Below are 14,556 nucleotides of genomic sequence, written 5' to 3'. Positions count from 1 at the left end.
TTCCAAAAAAAAAAAATTGTAGCACAGAATTTTTCAAGCAGTATATTAGAAGAGAGTGAAATATGCATCCATATATGTTTCCTATAGCTAGAAAATCTTAGCACATCCTACTTTATTTGCCTGATTGTTTTTGCTGAGAATTTGTAAAAGTTTCCATTCCAGTTTCTAAATACTTCAATCCTAAACACTTCAGTAGGCATGACTTTTAAAAATGGTACCAAAAAAACAAAAAACAAAACAAAAAGGGAGTTCCTGTCGTGGCGCAGTGGTTAACGAATCCGACTAGGAGCCATGAGGTTGCGAGTTCGGTCCCTGCCCTTGCTCAGTGGGTTAACGATCCAGCGTTGCCGTGAACTGTGGTGTAGGTTGCAGACACGGCTTGGATCCCGAGTTGCTGTGGCTCTGGCGTAGGCCAGTGGCTACAGCTCCGATTCGACCCCTAGCCTGGGAACCTCCATATGCCGTGGGAGCGGCCCAAGAAATAACTAAAAAGACCAAAAAAAAAGGTACCTTTTCCTACATAATCCTAATGTTATTTTCATAACTAACAAAAGTAACTGTAATTTTTCTTAATGCCTCTAATGTAGGATAGGTGTTTTAGCAAGATCCCTGGCAATAATAAGAATGGATTTCTAGAAAAGCAAGACAGGATAAGGAATGACAGAAGAAAAAAAGGATTTTTTCTTTTTTTTCTTAGGACCTTACCTGCAGCATATGGAAGTTCCTGGGCTAGGGGTCAAATTGGAGCTGCAGCTGCTGGTCTACGCCACAGCCACAGCAATACTGGATCTGAGCCACGTCTGTGACCTACACCGCAGCAACTCACTGAGCAAAGCCAGGGGTCGAACCCACATCCTCATGGACCCTATGTCGGCTTCTTAACCCGCCAAACTGCACCATGAACTTCAGAAAAGCAGGATTCGAGGAATTATTATCTCAACTTTTATGGTGTGGAGTTTGCAGTGGATAATCCAAGGTCAAATGCTTAGTAGGCAGTTGTATTTATGGGGGAAGAATTTAAAAAGATGGAGGGAAACATTGATTTGAGCGACAGCAGAGCATTGGGTAGTTAAAGCTGTGAGGACTGCTAAGATCCCTCAGCACAGTGTGAAGAGGGGGGAGGAGAGAATCTAGGGGAGTAGCCACATCAAACATTTCTGAAAACTTGAGAGCCTGCTGTGACAAAGTAAATAAACCAATAGAACAGGGAGTTCCTGTTGTGGCTCAACGGTAATGAACCTGACTAGGTGACTAGGATCCATGAGGATGCAAGTTTGATCCCTGGCCTCGCTCCGTGAGTTAAGGATCTGGTGTTGCCCTGATCTGTAGGTCGCAGGCTTTGTTTTTAACCCAAGTTGGCTATGGCTGTGGCATAAGCTGGCAGCTGCAGCTCCAATTCTACCCCTAGCCTGGGAACCTCCATGTGCCACAGGTGCGGCCCTTAAACGCCAAACAAAACCAAAAAAACCAAGTAGAACCAATAGCTAATGGGAAAAACTCAAAGCGCTGCTTATGCATGGTTTGATGCCCCTTTCGTATACTGGAATGTGGGTGCTTTGACAGCAGTGGGTTGGCCATACACTGTTTTATTCACACTGAGGTCCAAATCACATGGCAATTTTACCTTTACCTGCCATATGGAGATTTCCTCTCTTCATCCAAAGCGCTTTGATTAAAAAAGCATGGGTGGATCACAGACATAGAGAACAGATTTGTTGCCAAGGAGGAGTGGGGGGAGGAAGAGGGACGGATCAGGAGTTTGGGATGAGCAGATGCAAACCTGTATATACAGGATAGATAAACAAGGTCCTACTGTCTAGCACAGGGAATTATGGCCAATATCCTCTGATCAACCATAACGGAAAATATGAAAATGAATAGATTTATGTATAACTGAGTCACTTTGCCATAGAGCAGAAACTAACAGAACATGGTAAATCAGCCACACTTCAATAAAATACTTTAAAAAAATAAGAGGCGTTCCCATCTGACTAGCATCCATGAGGACGAAGGTCGATCCCTGGCCTTGCTCAGTGGGTTAAGGATCCGGTGTTGCTGTGAGCTATGGAGCAGGTCACAGACTCAGCTCGGATCTGGCATTGCTGTGGCTGTAGCTCCAATTTGATCCCTAGCCTGGGAACTTTGGCCCTAAAATTAAAAAAAAAAAAAAAAAAAAGAATGAGTGAAGAAGAGCATTTGAAGGAGTGACTGATGGAACAATTCTGCTGATGATCATTTACATGTTTCACTCTCGCGCCTCAGCCTGGTCCGATTCCCGCCCCTCAGGTGTGTTAACAGCTTCTAGCACCTCTCTCAGCCCCGAGACAAAAGACGGCTTCCCCACTGCCATCCCCACCAGCCGGCCTTTCCCTGGCAGTGTGCTAAAGGCTCCTTGGTCATTAGGTCCTGGAATGATGAAGGGGGGAAAAGGGAAACACATGCTCTATCCCCCGTGAATCAACTGGTGTCTGCCGTTGATTATCTTTTCTGGAGATACCTAGAAATAGAGCAAATAAAGGCAGCAGAGCAAAATTAATACTTATTTTCTTTTATTAGGTAATCACACATTGAACTTGCATTAGAACAAGAATACAATTCCACTACTGAATTATAGAAAGTTGAGCTTTATTGAACAACATTCATCCAATGTATCAGCGTATCAAGCACTCAGCTGGCTATCGGGGGTGGCACAGTGAACAAGACAGGCTGACTCTTAGGGAACTCACATTCTAATGAGGAAAACAGACAACACCGAGTTGGATAGATGCTAAAAACAAACAAAGCGAGTCGCAAAGTATTTTTAAAACTGGGGATCTGGGAGGCAAGCATCCAAAGTTATCTATAGAAGGACTCCTTAGGGAGGTAACAAGCTAATCTAAAGATGCTAGGGCTTAACTAAGGCAGTGGTCCTCTCCCTTCTATTTTGGAAATTGGTGGGTTGTTGTTTTCATAATTGCGGACTTTTACGGGCATTGAGTGGGTGCTGCCAGGATAACAGATGTCCTGCAGTGTATGGGTTAGTCCCACACAACGAAGAGTTATCCTGTACCTTATACGACTTTCTAATGTCCTAATGGACACTTATGTAGGACCTACAGCTCGCCTGTGAGAATGTAATTCACTTTTTCCTCTTAGACAATCTCTAATCTGTCCTTTTATTCTTCTTTCAATCAAGGTAACTTCGCTCTTGCCCTTACTACATACAGGTAAGATTTCTTACTCCAAGACTAATTTTCATTCTGGTGTCATTCTAACTCTACTCTTTCCTTTTCCTGTACTTTGTTATAGGCAGTAGCCTCTGACCGACTCTTAAATCCAAACCTATTCACTATAACTAGGAATAAATGTCTATTTCATGATGTCATATAGCGTAGTTATGCCAGAGCATTTACATGTTGATACTTAGTTTATTACAAATTTCTTTTCTTCTGTTTCTCCATTATAATAGGACACTAAATTGATTTCCTAAGAAATTCATAAAGATTGTAATATTGATGAATCATCTCAGCACAGCCAAGGAGATGTTACAAAATACCTGCTCGGAAAAAGGTGAATAGATCTGACAGGGTTGTGGTTGCCACCATGATGGGGGGGGGGAGGCGGGCGCATTTAGTGTGTGAGCGCCAAGGATGCTGAGTATCTCGCAATACACTGGACATCTCCTCAAGATAAGGAATTGCTCTGCACCCTATACGAAGTTTGAATGTCTCACCAGACATTCATGTATGACCTACAGCTCGTCTGCAAAACTATACTATTTTCTCCATCTCGACAATCTGTAGATTTTCTTGTACAGTATCCTCATTTCAGTTAAGGTTGCTTTGTTCTTTCTCCTACAGAAATAAGCATTATGCCATGCAAATGACTGGTTGTGTCACTAGTTTTTCTTCTAATGTCCTCTCGCACCCCTGCTTTTTCATCTCCCCATACTTCTTTATACAAAACAGCGTCTGATCTCCTACCTTCTTCTAAGTTCAGATTTATTCTGTATGAGTAGATTTATGCTTTATTCTGACGACTTAGTGAGGTTCTCTGGTAGAGTCCTGCCCAAGTTATGGACTTTTCATTCCCTTTTGTGTTGATATTAATTTTATTTGATTTTAAATTTACTTCCAAAATTGTGTGCAGGTAGAGTATCTTACCACTGAGTGGCATTTTGAGGATAATGAAGCGGATGTTACGAAGTATCTGTCGTTTGAAAAAAAAGAAGGCAGGAGTGCTGGTTGAGAACCACTGAGCGAGGTGAACAGGGGCGCCAAAGAGTTGAAAGGAAGAAAGCCAGAGTGATTGGACAGAAAATAAATGAGGGGATGGGGAAAGAAGGGAGCATGTGGGGCCATGGTGATGACCGTGAACTTTATTCTAAAGACTTCATCAGGCATTCCCGTCGTGGCGCAGTGGAAACGAATCCCACTAGGAACCACGAGGGGGTGGGTTCCATCTGTGACTTCGGTCAGTGGGTTAAGGATCTGGCGTTGCCGTGAGCTGTGGTGTAGATCGCAGACACGGCTTGGATCTGGCATGGCTGTGGCTGTGGCGTAGGCCGGCAGCTACAGCCCCAATTCGACCCCTAGCCTGGGAATCTCCATATGCCACAGGTGTGGCCCTAAAAAGACAAAAAAAATAAAAATAAAAAATTAAAAAAAAAAAGGCATGATCAGATGTGTGTTTTGAAAGGCTATTATGAAGTAAAAAGAAAATTCATTCTTGCTAAGACCCCTGAATAGGAGACAAAGAGGGGTTTAGGAAGGAAAATGGGACATGGGAACGGCTCAGAGGTGCGGGGGGAGGGAGAGAGAGGCGTTGGGGATGACCTCTGCTCGAGCAGATGTTTTTCTGGGGAAGAACTGATGGGTTTGAAGGAGGCAGATGGAGCGCTCCATTCTGGACACACTGAATTAGAGATACGTGTGAAATATCCAGTTAAAGATGTCCAATGGGCCGTCAAGAAGAGACATCGCATCTCTACAAGGTGAGGGTGGAGATCAGGAAGTGAAAACTCCAAAACAGAAGCTACCAGGAAGAAAATAAGTGAATGAGACGCTCTGTGGCAAGCCTCTTAGAAAAATGACCCTACCCTAAAAATGCCTATATATTTGCTACTCTTGGAGCCCTTTAAGGCCAAGGAGTTGTAGAGATCTTTCCACTAATCTAAAACTTAATGTACAATCAACTCTAATGAATGCTACTTAATTTTTTTTTCCATTTTCAGCTGCACCTATGGCATCGGGAAGTTTCCGAGCCAGAGATCAAATCCAAGGGGCGTCTGTGACTTATGTGTGCCACGGCGGCAGCAATGCTGGATCGTTCACCCACTGGGCTAGGAATCAAACCGGTGCCTCCACGGAAACAAGGCCCATCATGAACCCACTGCGCCACAGCAGGAACTCCCTGATTGACTTTGATGACATGTCTGTTGGAGGAACTACAACAGGAAATTTTGGGTATGGAATGTTGAAAAGGAAAACTGGAAGGAAAAACATGATTCATAATAAGAAAGAAACTCTTGGTCCAGGCACCTCAACTGCTCTAAAAACTGACTGTGCTACAATCCCACACAATCCGTTATATTTAGAAAAAGAAGCCCCTCACAGGTGCAAGGCTTGTACGGGGCATGTTCTCTTCGTGCTAATTCTGTGCTCACCCCTTAGGGGGCTCATCCTTCTGTCGGATGACCCTGCTCCTAAGTTTCTTGGTGAGCCTCCAAAGCTACAGCGAACAACTACAACAGCACTCGGATTTATCAGGTATGTTTGTGTGAATCTGGTTACTGCAACTCGGTCTCCACCCCCCCCCCCCAACACTTCATGAAAGTCTGACCTGAAAAGAAGTCTTCTCTGTAATCAAATTAATTAGAATCTGTCTATTTTGCTATAGTTATATAAAGAGCCCCAACGGGCAGTTAACTCCAGTTGGTTGCTTCCCTCTGAGCCACCCAGAGCGGCAATTTCTATTGCATTCCAGCGTCAACCTCTGGAGCGTCCTAAATAAACGTAGAGATAAAGAAATGCATGCTCCCAAGTCAGTTTCATCACAAAGATAAGGTACAGTACTGCAGTTATGTCTGTACTAACATTTAAATTATCCTTACATTCCCCGTCCCGCCCGCCCCGTATATTTCTAAGTACTTCCCCCCAACTTTTCAGTCTTCCATCCAAGGCTGTACTGTCTTATGTCATGATCTCAGTAGGCCTGTTTAACTTTCTCTCAAATTTCTCAAATTAATTTTCTTTCGATTCAACCAAAACAAAACCCTGCCAGGCGGTAAATTAAAGGAGCAGTTGGGAGAGAAAGGTTGTTGCAATTACAGGAGTATTAGAAATCAGTCTCTACCCGTTCCATCTCAGGCAGTGATTCCCAAACTTGATGACACATTTCAATCTTCTCCCAGCCTCCCACCCCCAGAAAAGGTGATGTAGCAGGAATGGGGTGCCGTCCGGACCCTGGAAATTTTTAGAGCATCCCAGATGATTTAAATGTGCGGCCAAGTTTGGGAATCCCTCCTCTAAGGCATTCAGTCGAGAAAATGTAAAAGTTGAAACCATGATTGGGGGCGATCTGGCTCTGTAAGTGGACAGAAGGGTTACGGTCTCCGTGATGCTCTGCCCATCATGTCTAACTGATCACGCAGGGTTTGTCTGTTTCGGTATATTCGATCAGATATTCTGGGTAAATCTGATCTTTTTGAAAGATGACAAAAACGGAGGGATTCAACCTTGTGTCCACACAGCTGTTGAATCCCAGAGGAGGGCTCGTGAAATACGGACGTCCTTCAATAAAATTTCCGACGAGGACTCGGACTACGAACATGGCCACGTTTTTGGAATCATACGGGCAACTTTTATGAGAACTGATGGCATCTTTTGTGAAGTAAATTCCTAGAAATAACCAGAAAAAGAAAAAGGTTAAGACTGATCATTTTTTAAAAAGGCATGTAGTTTCTACGATTTTTACACATAATCAGATGATGGATGTGGACTATATGTCAACAATATTCTACTGATACTTACAGCTTTCCTTTGTACGTAAAAAAAAAAAAAAAAAAAAGCTTATTAGGCAAATCAACTTGAATATAGTATATAACCCTGCTGAAATGACAGAAACAGTTGCTACTGTGCAGAGTTCACAGGGATGATACTGAGTCGTTGTGGCCAAGTGGCCAGATTCATGCACCTCGTGTAACTCAGGCAAGGCAGGTTGAACTGGAACCGATAAACCAGATCAGCCACTTTAGAGCAGTAGAGGCCACTTTATATTGGGTACAATTTAAGGAACAGAGGTCATTTACTACCGATGGGAAGGTCCTGAAAAAAGGGAAGGGAGAGATGAAGCATGGCAGAGCTTTTCAGACAGCTGATCCCATCGTCCTCAACTCTAATAAAACGATCTCCGATAATCAGCGGTATTTCCATACTCGGCAGATCCCCAGAAAACTTCCCATCTGTACTTTTACTGTTGCCCAATGTTTTTCTGCCCTTCAACAAAAATGAGTAGCTACTAAAATGATGATTTTCTACACAAAAATTATTAAGCAAAATGCATTTGTTGGGTTTATGATAACACGTTTACTACATTTTTTCTTTTGTTTGATTGGTTGTTTGGTTTTAATGGCCACGCCCACGGTGTATGGATGTTCCCAGGCCAGGGACTGAATCTGAGCTGCAGCTGTAACCGACACAGCAATGCCAAATCCTTTAACCCACTCTGCTGGGCTGGGGCTCAAACCTGCACCTCTGCAGGGACCTGAGCTGCTACGCTCGGATTCTTAACCTACTGTGCCTACTAAAGTTTGATATTACAAACTGGCCTCTAAAAGTGATCTAAACATTTTACCACCAACAATAAAGATAGTCTGATTTCTCCACATCCTTACCAACACTCGGTGATGTCAATTCTTTCAGTTTTGTCAATATACTGGGCCCAAAAAAAAAAAAGTCTGATTTTAATATGCATTTCCAGAATACTAGTACTTTGAGCACCTTTTCATATGCTTATTGGCATATTTCATATGCTTTTTATCTGAACTGCTTTTTGATCTTTTTTCCCCCTGTTGTAATAGTTTGTCATTTTTTTTTTAACTGATGTGTGACCAAAACAAGCTTAAATTCAAAAGCTAGTAGGTCCGTCAAGATCTTTTTCCTGTCGTATAAAATGGCCCAGGTGATAACTGGAAAATGAGCAGGGACACAAAGAGAAATCAACCCACTACATTTCTATGGTGACACCCACTCCACCTCCCTGACAACGATGCCCCCCTTCCTAGCGAGTCCCAGCTGCTCAGTTTGAGTGGGTCGAGGATCACAGCTGCATACCGCACTGCTCTGCTGCAGCCGCCCAAAAAACTGGGGCTAGAGGCTGTGCCCTCTTTATCCGTATTGCTCTCACTGTGGTGGACTCACTACAGGTTCTGTATGCACGCCCCATCTCTACAGCACAGCACCGTCATACCTCAAGTGTCGGCAGAGAGCCATTTCTCGCACATCAGTCTCCAGAATTTCTAAACCCTTCAAGCTATTTTAGAAAGATATCTTTCTCTTTTTTTTTTTGTCTTTTTGCTATTTCTTGGGCCGCTCCCGCGGCATATGGAGGTTCCCAGGCTAGGGGTCGAATTGGAGCTGTAGCCACCAGCCTACGCCAGAGCCACAGCAACGCGGGATTCGAGCTGCGTCTGCAACCTACACCACAGCTCACGGCAATGCCGGATCGTTAACCCACCGAGCAAGGGCAGGGACCGAACCCGCAACCTCATGGTTCCTAGTCGGATTCGTTAACCACTGCGCCACGACGGGAACTCCTTCTCTGATTTTAAAAAATAGAACAGGAGTTTCTATCATGGCACAGCTGAGATGAATCCAACTAGGAACCATGAGGTTGTGGGTTCTATCCCTAGCCTTGCTCAGTGGGTTAAGGATCTGGCATTGCTGTGAGCTGTGGTGTAGTCTGCAGATGCGACCCGTGTTCAAAATGAAGCATCAGGAGTTTCCAGCGTGGCACAGCAGAAACAGATCTGACTAGGAACCATGAGGTTGAGGGTTCGATCCCTGGCCTCGCTCAGTGGGTTAAGGATCTGGTGTTGCCGTGAGCTGTGGCGTAGGTTGCAGATGTGGCTTGGATCCCGCATTGCTGTGGCTCTGGCGTAGGCCGGTGGCTACAGCTCCTATTAGACCCCTAGCCTGGGAACCTCTATAGGCCACAGGTGCGGCCCTTAAAAAAAAAAAAAAAAAAGACAAAAAAAAATGAAGCATCAGTTTTATTAAAATCACTCTTATATAATGTAGAATCTATCCAAATGATCCAAATCAAAGACCCAACTTTATAGCCCACTCTCCTAAGGCCTGCACTCTGTCTTGCTGCAAATACCTCTTTCAAGGTCCAGATCCTTTGAACCCCGACATCCTCTCCATCCCTTCTCCCACTATGTCGACCTGTACCACCCTCATTTGTGGCCGAGACTCTTGAGAAAACCTCCTAACTTCTCTCTACCTGCAGCCCTGGTCCTGTCCATCCTTTCGTCACATGGCAGCCAGAGACCTGTCATTTCCTTCCTAAAGCCATTGGTGGTCTGCAGTTGGTCTCAGGATAAAATTCATCCCTTTAGCATGGCTTTTGAGGTCCTTTAAGACCTGACCCCAACCTACAGCTCCAGCTTCATCTTCCATCACTCCCACCGCCCCTTCAACGAGCCGAGCCGTGCTGTGCTGTCCACAGCCTTCCCAGCCACGCCTGTCAATCTCGTGTCGTCATAAATACTCTTCTTTCAACTTCTTTTCCCTCGCTAGCTTTGGTTTCTCCTAGAGATCACACTTAGACTTCACAATGTGACAATCTTCTTTCTTTCTTTTTTTTTCTGCTTTTTAGGGCTGTTCACAGGCTAGGGGTCGAATCAGAGCTACAGCTGCCAGCCTACACCACAGCCACAGCAACATGGGATCCTAGCTGCGTCTGCAACCTACACCACAGCTCACGGCAATGCCGGACCCTTAACCCACTGAGTGAGGCCAGGCATCAAACCTGTATTCTCATGGTTCCTAGTTGGATCCGTTTCCACTGCACCACTACAGGAACACCCTGATTTTTTTTTTTTTTAATTTTTTTATCCCCGACCCACTGAGCAAGGCCAGGGATCAAACCTGCATCCTCATGAATACTAGTCGGATTCATTTCTGCTGCACTACGATGGAAACACCTGTGCTGATTTTCTAGAGTCTACTTTGATTCATCTTTTCATTCATTCAATATAATCGATGTTGAGTGATAATACTATCAAAAATAATGTGCTTTTTTTGTCCTCAGTTCTTTATACACAACCATCCTTCTTTTAGCCGGATGCATTCTCTACCTCAAAGAGAAGCAGAATCTTGGAAGGAATATTTAAGGAGAAAGACCCAGGGTCCACTTTCAATGTCCAAACTAGGATCTAGACATACATTGCAAAAAATGTCCAACTTCAACTAGAAAGAACTCCAAGACCCAGAGTCTGATTTTTCCAGTTTCACTTCACTAGACACCTTCTCTAGGTTGAGAGTCAAAAGGGGCCAACTTGGCTCTGACTCAGTCTTTCAGGGACCCTGGCTCTGGGCCCAGAGGGTGGTAGGTGGCTTGGAAGTAGGAGCTGACAGAGGCAGGTCGAGGAGCAGAGGAAAACATGTGCCCACTCCCTGGGCAGAACACCAACACTCCAGCGCCCCGGAGATGCTTGTCTACACAAACACTCAGATAATCTTCAAATAACGTTTTTGTTTCTTTCCAACCATTTAGCATCTTGGGGTACCTGGTGGCAGAATCTTGAGATCTAATAGATGCTGTGACACTTGTAACTCCCTGAATCCTAAATGCGTTTCCTGACCTTGGACGTGGCCCATCTAGCTTCTTGAAGCCAGTTTGTACCAGGATAGGGGCTTCCTTGCTTAGCTGCCCCCGCCCCACACAAGTGCTTGTTTTTCTATTTTCACTTCGCTTCTGCTTTCTATCCAAATCTGAGTTTTACAATCTCCTCTGCTGTTAAGGCGGGTGGCTTTAAGCGAACTGCTGCATTTCTTCCTCTTGGTCCAGACTCATCAGCAGTTCTGGGCCAACTTCAAATTCCCAAGAACCCGCTTCTATGCCTGGTTTCCACCTCCAGTTTATCAAGATGTAACCCAGAGCCCTGCAGCCCTTCCAGCATGTCCTATCCCCGCTTACACAGTCATGTACTAAATTACACAGGTCACAGCCTAACCAGAGTGGTTTCACATGTGCTGCGGGGGTGGGGGTGGGGGGCTTTGCTTTCTCGCGAGAATGGCCCTCTCTTTGGGACCTACCACGTGGCCTCTTTCAGAATAACTGCCTGATTACGGGCCCAGTGATTCATACAGGTCTATCTAGCCTGTATTAACAGCATCACGGGGGACGATGGGACTGGAAAGCTGACATTAAAAATAAATGCAAAGCAAAAAACACCTCCTAATTCTATGAAATAGGAGACAGACCAAGGAGCAGGACCCTCCCTGAGCTTCCCGCTTCCCAAGGGAGGGTGGCATGGGAAACAGTGCCTTGAGAAATGCCCTGCCCATCCACGAGAAACACAGGCTACAGCCTTGTCCTTTCTTCCAAGCTGCACAAGGGTGTTTTCTTGGCCATCAACAACTTTCCCCTTTTAACAAGTTCAAGGAAAAACGCTAGCAAGTGAGGAACACTGCCAAACCATCAAAATCTATTTCTGAGGGTTTCAGTACCCTTTTTTATAAAAGAGAAGAAACAGACTCAGCATTCTTGTATGTCACTATCAGAGCCAGTTATGGCCCCAACTTTGGAAGGTCAGGCAGTTATCCTGCAAGTACTTATTATAATTTCCCTTTTTCTTTTCTTTGGCCGCACCTATGGCATGTGGAAGTTCCTGGGGGCAGAGATGAATCCGAGCCACAGCTGCGACCTATGCTGCATCTGCAGCAATGCTGGATCCTTAACCCCCCGCTCCATGATGGGAACTCCAGTATTTCCATTTTCTAGATAAATATTTGTTTAACTTCTGACATAAGACAGATTCATGAAAAACTGATGGGTTTAAACGTCACACATTTTATGGAGCGCTCATTGTGGCTCAGCGGTAACAAACCCGAAACATAGCCATGAGGATGCGGGTTCGATCCCTGGCCTCGCTCAGTGGGTTCAGGATCTGGCATTGCCGTGAGCCGTGGTGTAGGATGCAGATGCCTCTTGAGTCTGGCATTGCTGTGGCTGTGGTGTAGGCCAGCAGCTGCAGCTCTGATTCAACCCCTGGCCTGGGAACTTCCATATGCCGCAGGTTCGGCCCTAAAAAAACAACAACAAAAAGTCACACGTTATGTTTCATTCAAGATGGTTACTCTGCTTTCTTCCAGCATTTCTAGGTTAAGTGATAGTGATGCATTTAAACTTAATGAACATATGAAATGCTATACTCCCAGCTTAAAGCCCTTTATTAAGGTGTTCCCGTCGTGGTGCAGTGGTTAACGAATCCAACTGGGAACCATGAGGATGCGGGTTCGATCCCTGGTCTCGCTCAGTGGGTTAAGGATCCGGCGTTGCCGTGAGCTGTGGTGTAGGTCACAGATGCAGCTCCGATCCTGTGTTGCTGTGGCCGTGGTGTAGGCCGGCGGCTACAGCTCCAATTCGACCCCTAGCCTGGGAACCTCCATATGCCATGGGTGTGGCCCTGAAAAGACAAAAAAAAAAACCCCTTTATTAGCTTCCCATGCCCTGAGGGTCAAGTCTAAACTCTTTGTTGTGTGGCCAAGTCTTAGACCAATGGTGCCTGACTCTCTGAGGTGGGATGAACCCTTACTTTCCCTTAGGAACACCTTTCCGGCCAACGTGGGTGTCCAGAGGGCCTGTTCTTTTCATCTACAGCAGCAGATTGCACATCTGCAATCATTAAATTATGTGAAATAACAGGGGAGGGGCACGTCGAACTTGTTCACCACTGTGTCCCCAGCATCGAGAACACAGAAGGCACTCAGAAATATCTGTTCGGAGTTTCCAAGGTGGCACAGTGGGTTAAGGATCTGGCCTTGCCACTGCTGTGGCTCCGGCCCCCGCTGTGGCTCGGGGCCCTGCTGGGCTCAGGTGCCTGCTGTGGTGCTGGTCCCAGAACTTCCGCATGCTGTAAGCACGGCCCCCAAAAATAATCGTCATCTGTTCACTGACCGACTGGTATCTTGCTGGTTCACTGACTGGTATCTTGCCCGCTAGGGATGTGTTTGAATTTAATCTTAGTTATAGGAGCTGAGTCCCCTTTGAAGCCATGATAAACTCTTATCTGTTCCCTTAAGATAAGTGATTCTCTGAGTTTTAATGTTTTGTGGGTTTTTTTGGTTGGACGTTTTTATGTTTCTGAACTGCATAAAGAGGTTTAGGAACAAAAGACAAAAAAAAAGAAGTTTAGGAACAGAAGTTCCCATCGTGGCGCAGCGGAAACGAATCCGACTAGAAGCCATGAGGACATGGGCTCGATCCCTGGCCTTGCTCAGCGGGGTAAGGATCTGGCATTGCTGTGAGCTGTGGTTTAAGTCGCAGACATGACTCAGATCTCGCTATGCTGTGGCTGTGGTGTAGGCCGGCGGCTACAGCTCTGATTCAATCCCTAGCCTGGGAACCTCCATAGGGCGTGGGTGTGGCCCTAAAAATACAAAAAAAAAAAAAAAAGCTGAAAAGATTCTGTGTGTGGGCAGACCTGCCAATTCAGTCCCCAGGTGACCAGCGTGTCCTGAGAAGGGGAGAGGGCTTGCCTCCCATTAGTGTCGAGAGCAGAGGCGGGCAGGGGTCAGGGAGAGCCGTGGCCAGCACGGAGCAGCACTGGCGGACGACAGAGGGAGGGCTCTGCAAGCACGAACGAGGGGCTCTGGCTCCCCTCCTTCCAAAACACAGATGACAGAAGGGGGCCAGGGCGAAGGCAGAGCAATCAAGGCTCGCGTTAACTCCCACTCTAATGTGGACGTTTCAGGTTAACACGAGCTTATGTTCTATGACTCTGAAGGCCTGGATGCGCTGATTCATACCCAATAATGACATACAGCTCATAACAGGACATGGGTAGAGCCCGCGTTATGATTCCACCAGTTCAGCTCCTCTAGTCCATACAAACCTTTTCCATATTTGGTGTCATGCGTTCCATGTGAGTCAAAGTTATTCGCACAGATAGACTCCACGTCGGCGCGTCTCTTTACACAAAAGAGGATTGTTTCAACTTTCACCTCGTGCTTCTTCCTAACACAGGAATCGTGAGACTTAACACTGAGAACATCCATCATCCATTCCGGTTAATAATATTAATCCCAACTAACGTCTCATCGTCTTAAACTTGGATTCCACTAGCTTTCGGGATGGACCCAACATTAAGGCAACAGCTGTAAATATACATACATTTATGAAAACGTGAAAATAACAGACACGTGTAAGCTAAAGCTGAAGGAGAAGCTCGAGTTGGCACAATGAAAACGTCAGAGATGGAAGAGACTGCGGGCTCCTACAACAAACCCGTGACCACATCAACCCGAAAAGACAGCTCTTCACTGACCGCTTCCAACGTCATGGACAGAA

The 14,556-nt window shown here is 45.5% G+C and overlaps 1 protein-coding gene across 5 annotated transcripts in view; it reads right to left on the bottom strand.

Moving 5' to 3' along the window:
- Positions 1-2,532: 2,532 nt before the first annotated feature.
- ZC3HAV1 (zinc finger CCCH-type containing, antiviral 1) overlaps positions 2,533-14,556 on the bottom strand; it is a 57,803-nt gene continuing 45,779 nt past the window's right edge. For 4 of the 5 annotated variants that reach the window (XM_047762896.1, XM_047762901.1, XM_047762897.1 and 1 more), the window contains 2 exons: positions 14,102-14,223; positions 2,533-6,878 (listed from right to left, as the gene is read on the bottom strand). In XM_047762896.1, coding sequence (XP_047618852.1) covers positions 6,616-6,878; positions 14,102-14,223 — 385 coding nt within the window. In that variant the 3' untranslated portion in view covers positions 2,533-6,615. The remainder of the gene's footprint in view (positions 6,879-14,101; positions 14,224-14,556) is intronic. The other variant, XM_047762899.1, reaches the window with a different exon arrangement.

This window comes from Phacochoerus africanus, chromosome 16 (assembly GCF_016906955.1).
Source record: "Phacochoerus africanus isolate WHEZ1 chromosome 16, ROS_Pafr_v1, whole genome shotgun sequence".
In the NCBI taxonomy this organism is placed as follows: domain Eukaryota; kingdom Metazoa; phylum Chordata; class Mammalia; order Artiodactyla; family Suidae; genus Phacochoerus; species Phacochoerus africanus.
Note: the sequence above shows the minus strand (reverse complement) of the source record. Positions and strands in the feature narration are given on the sequence as shown.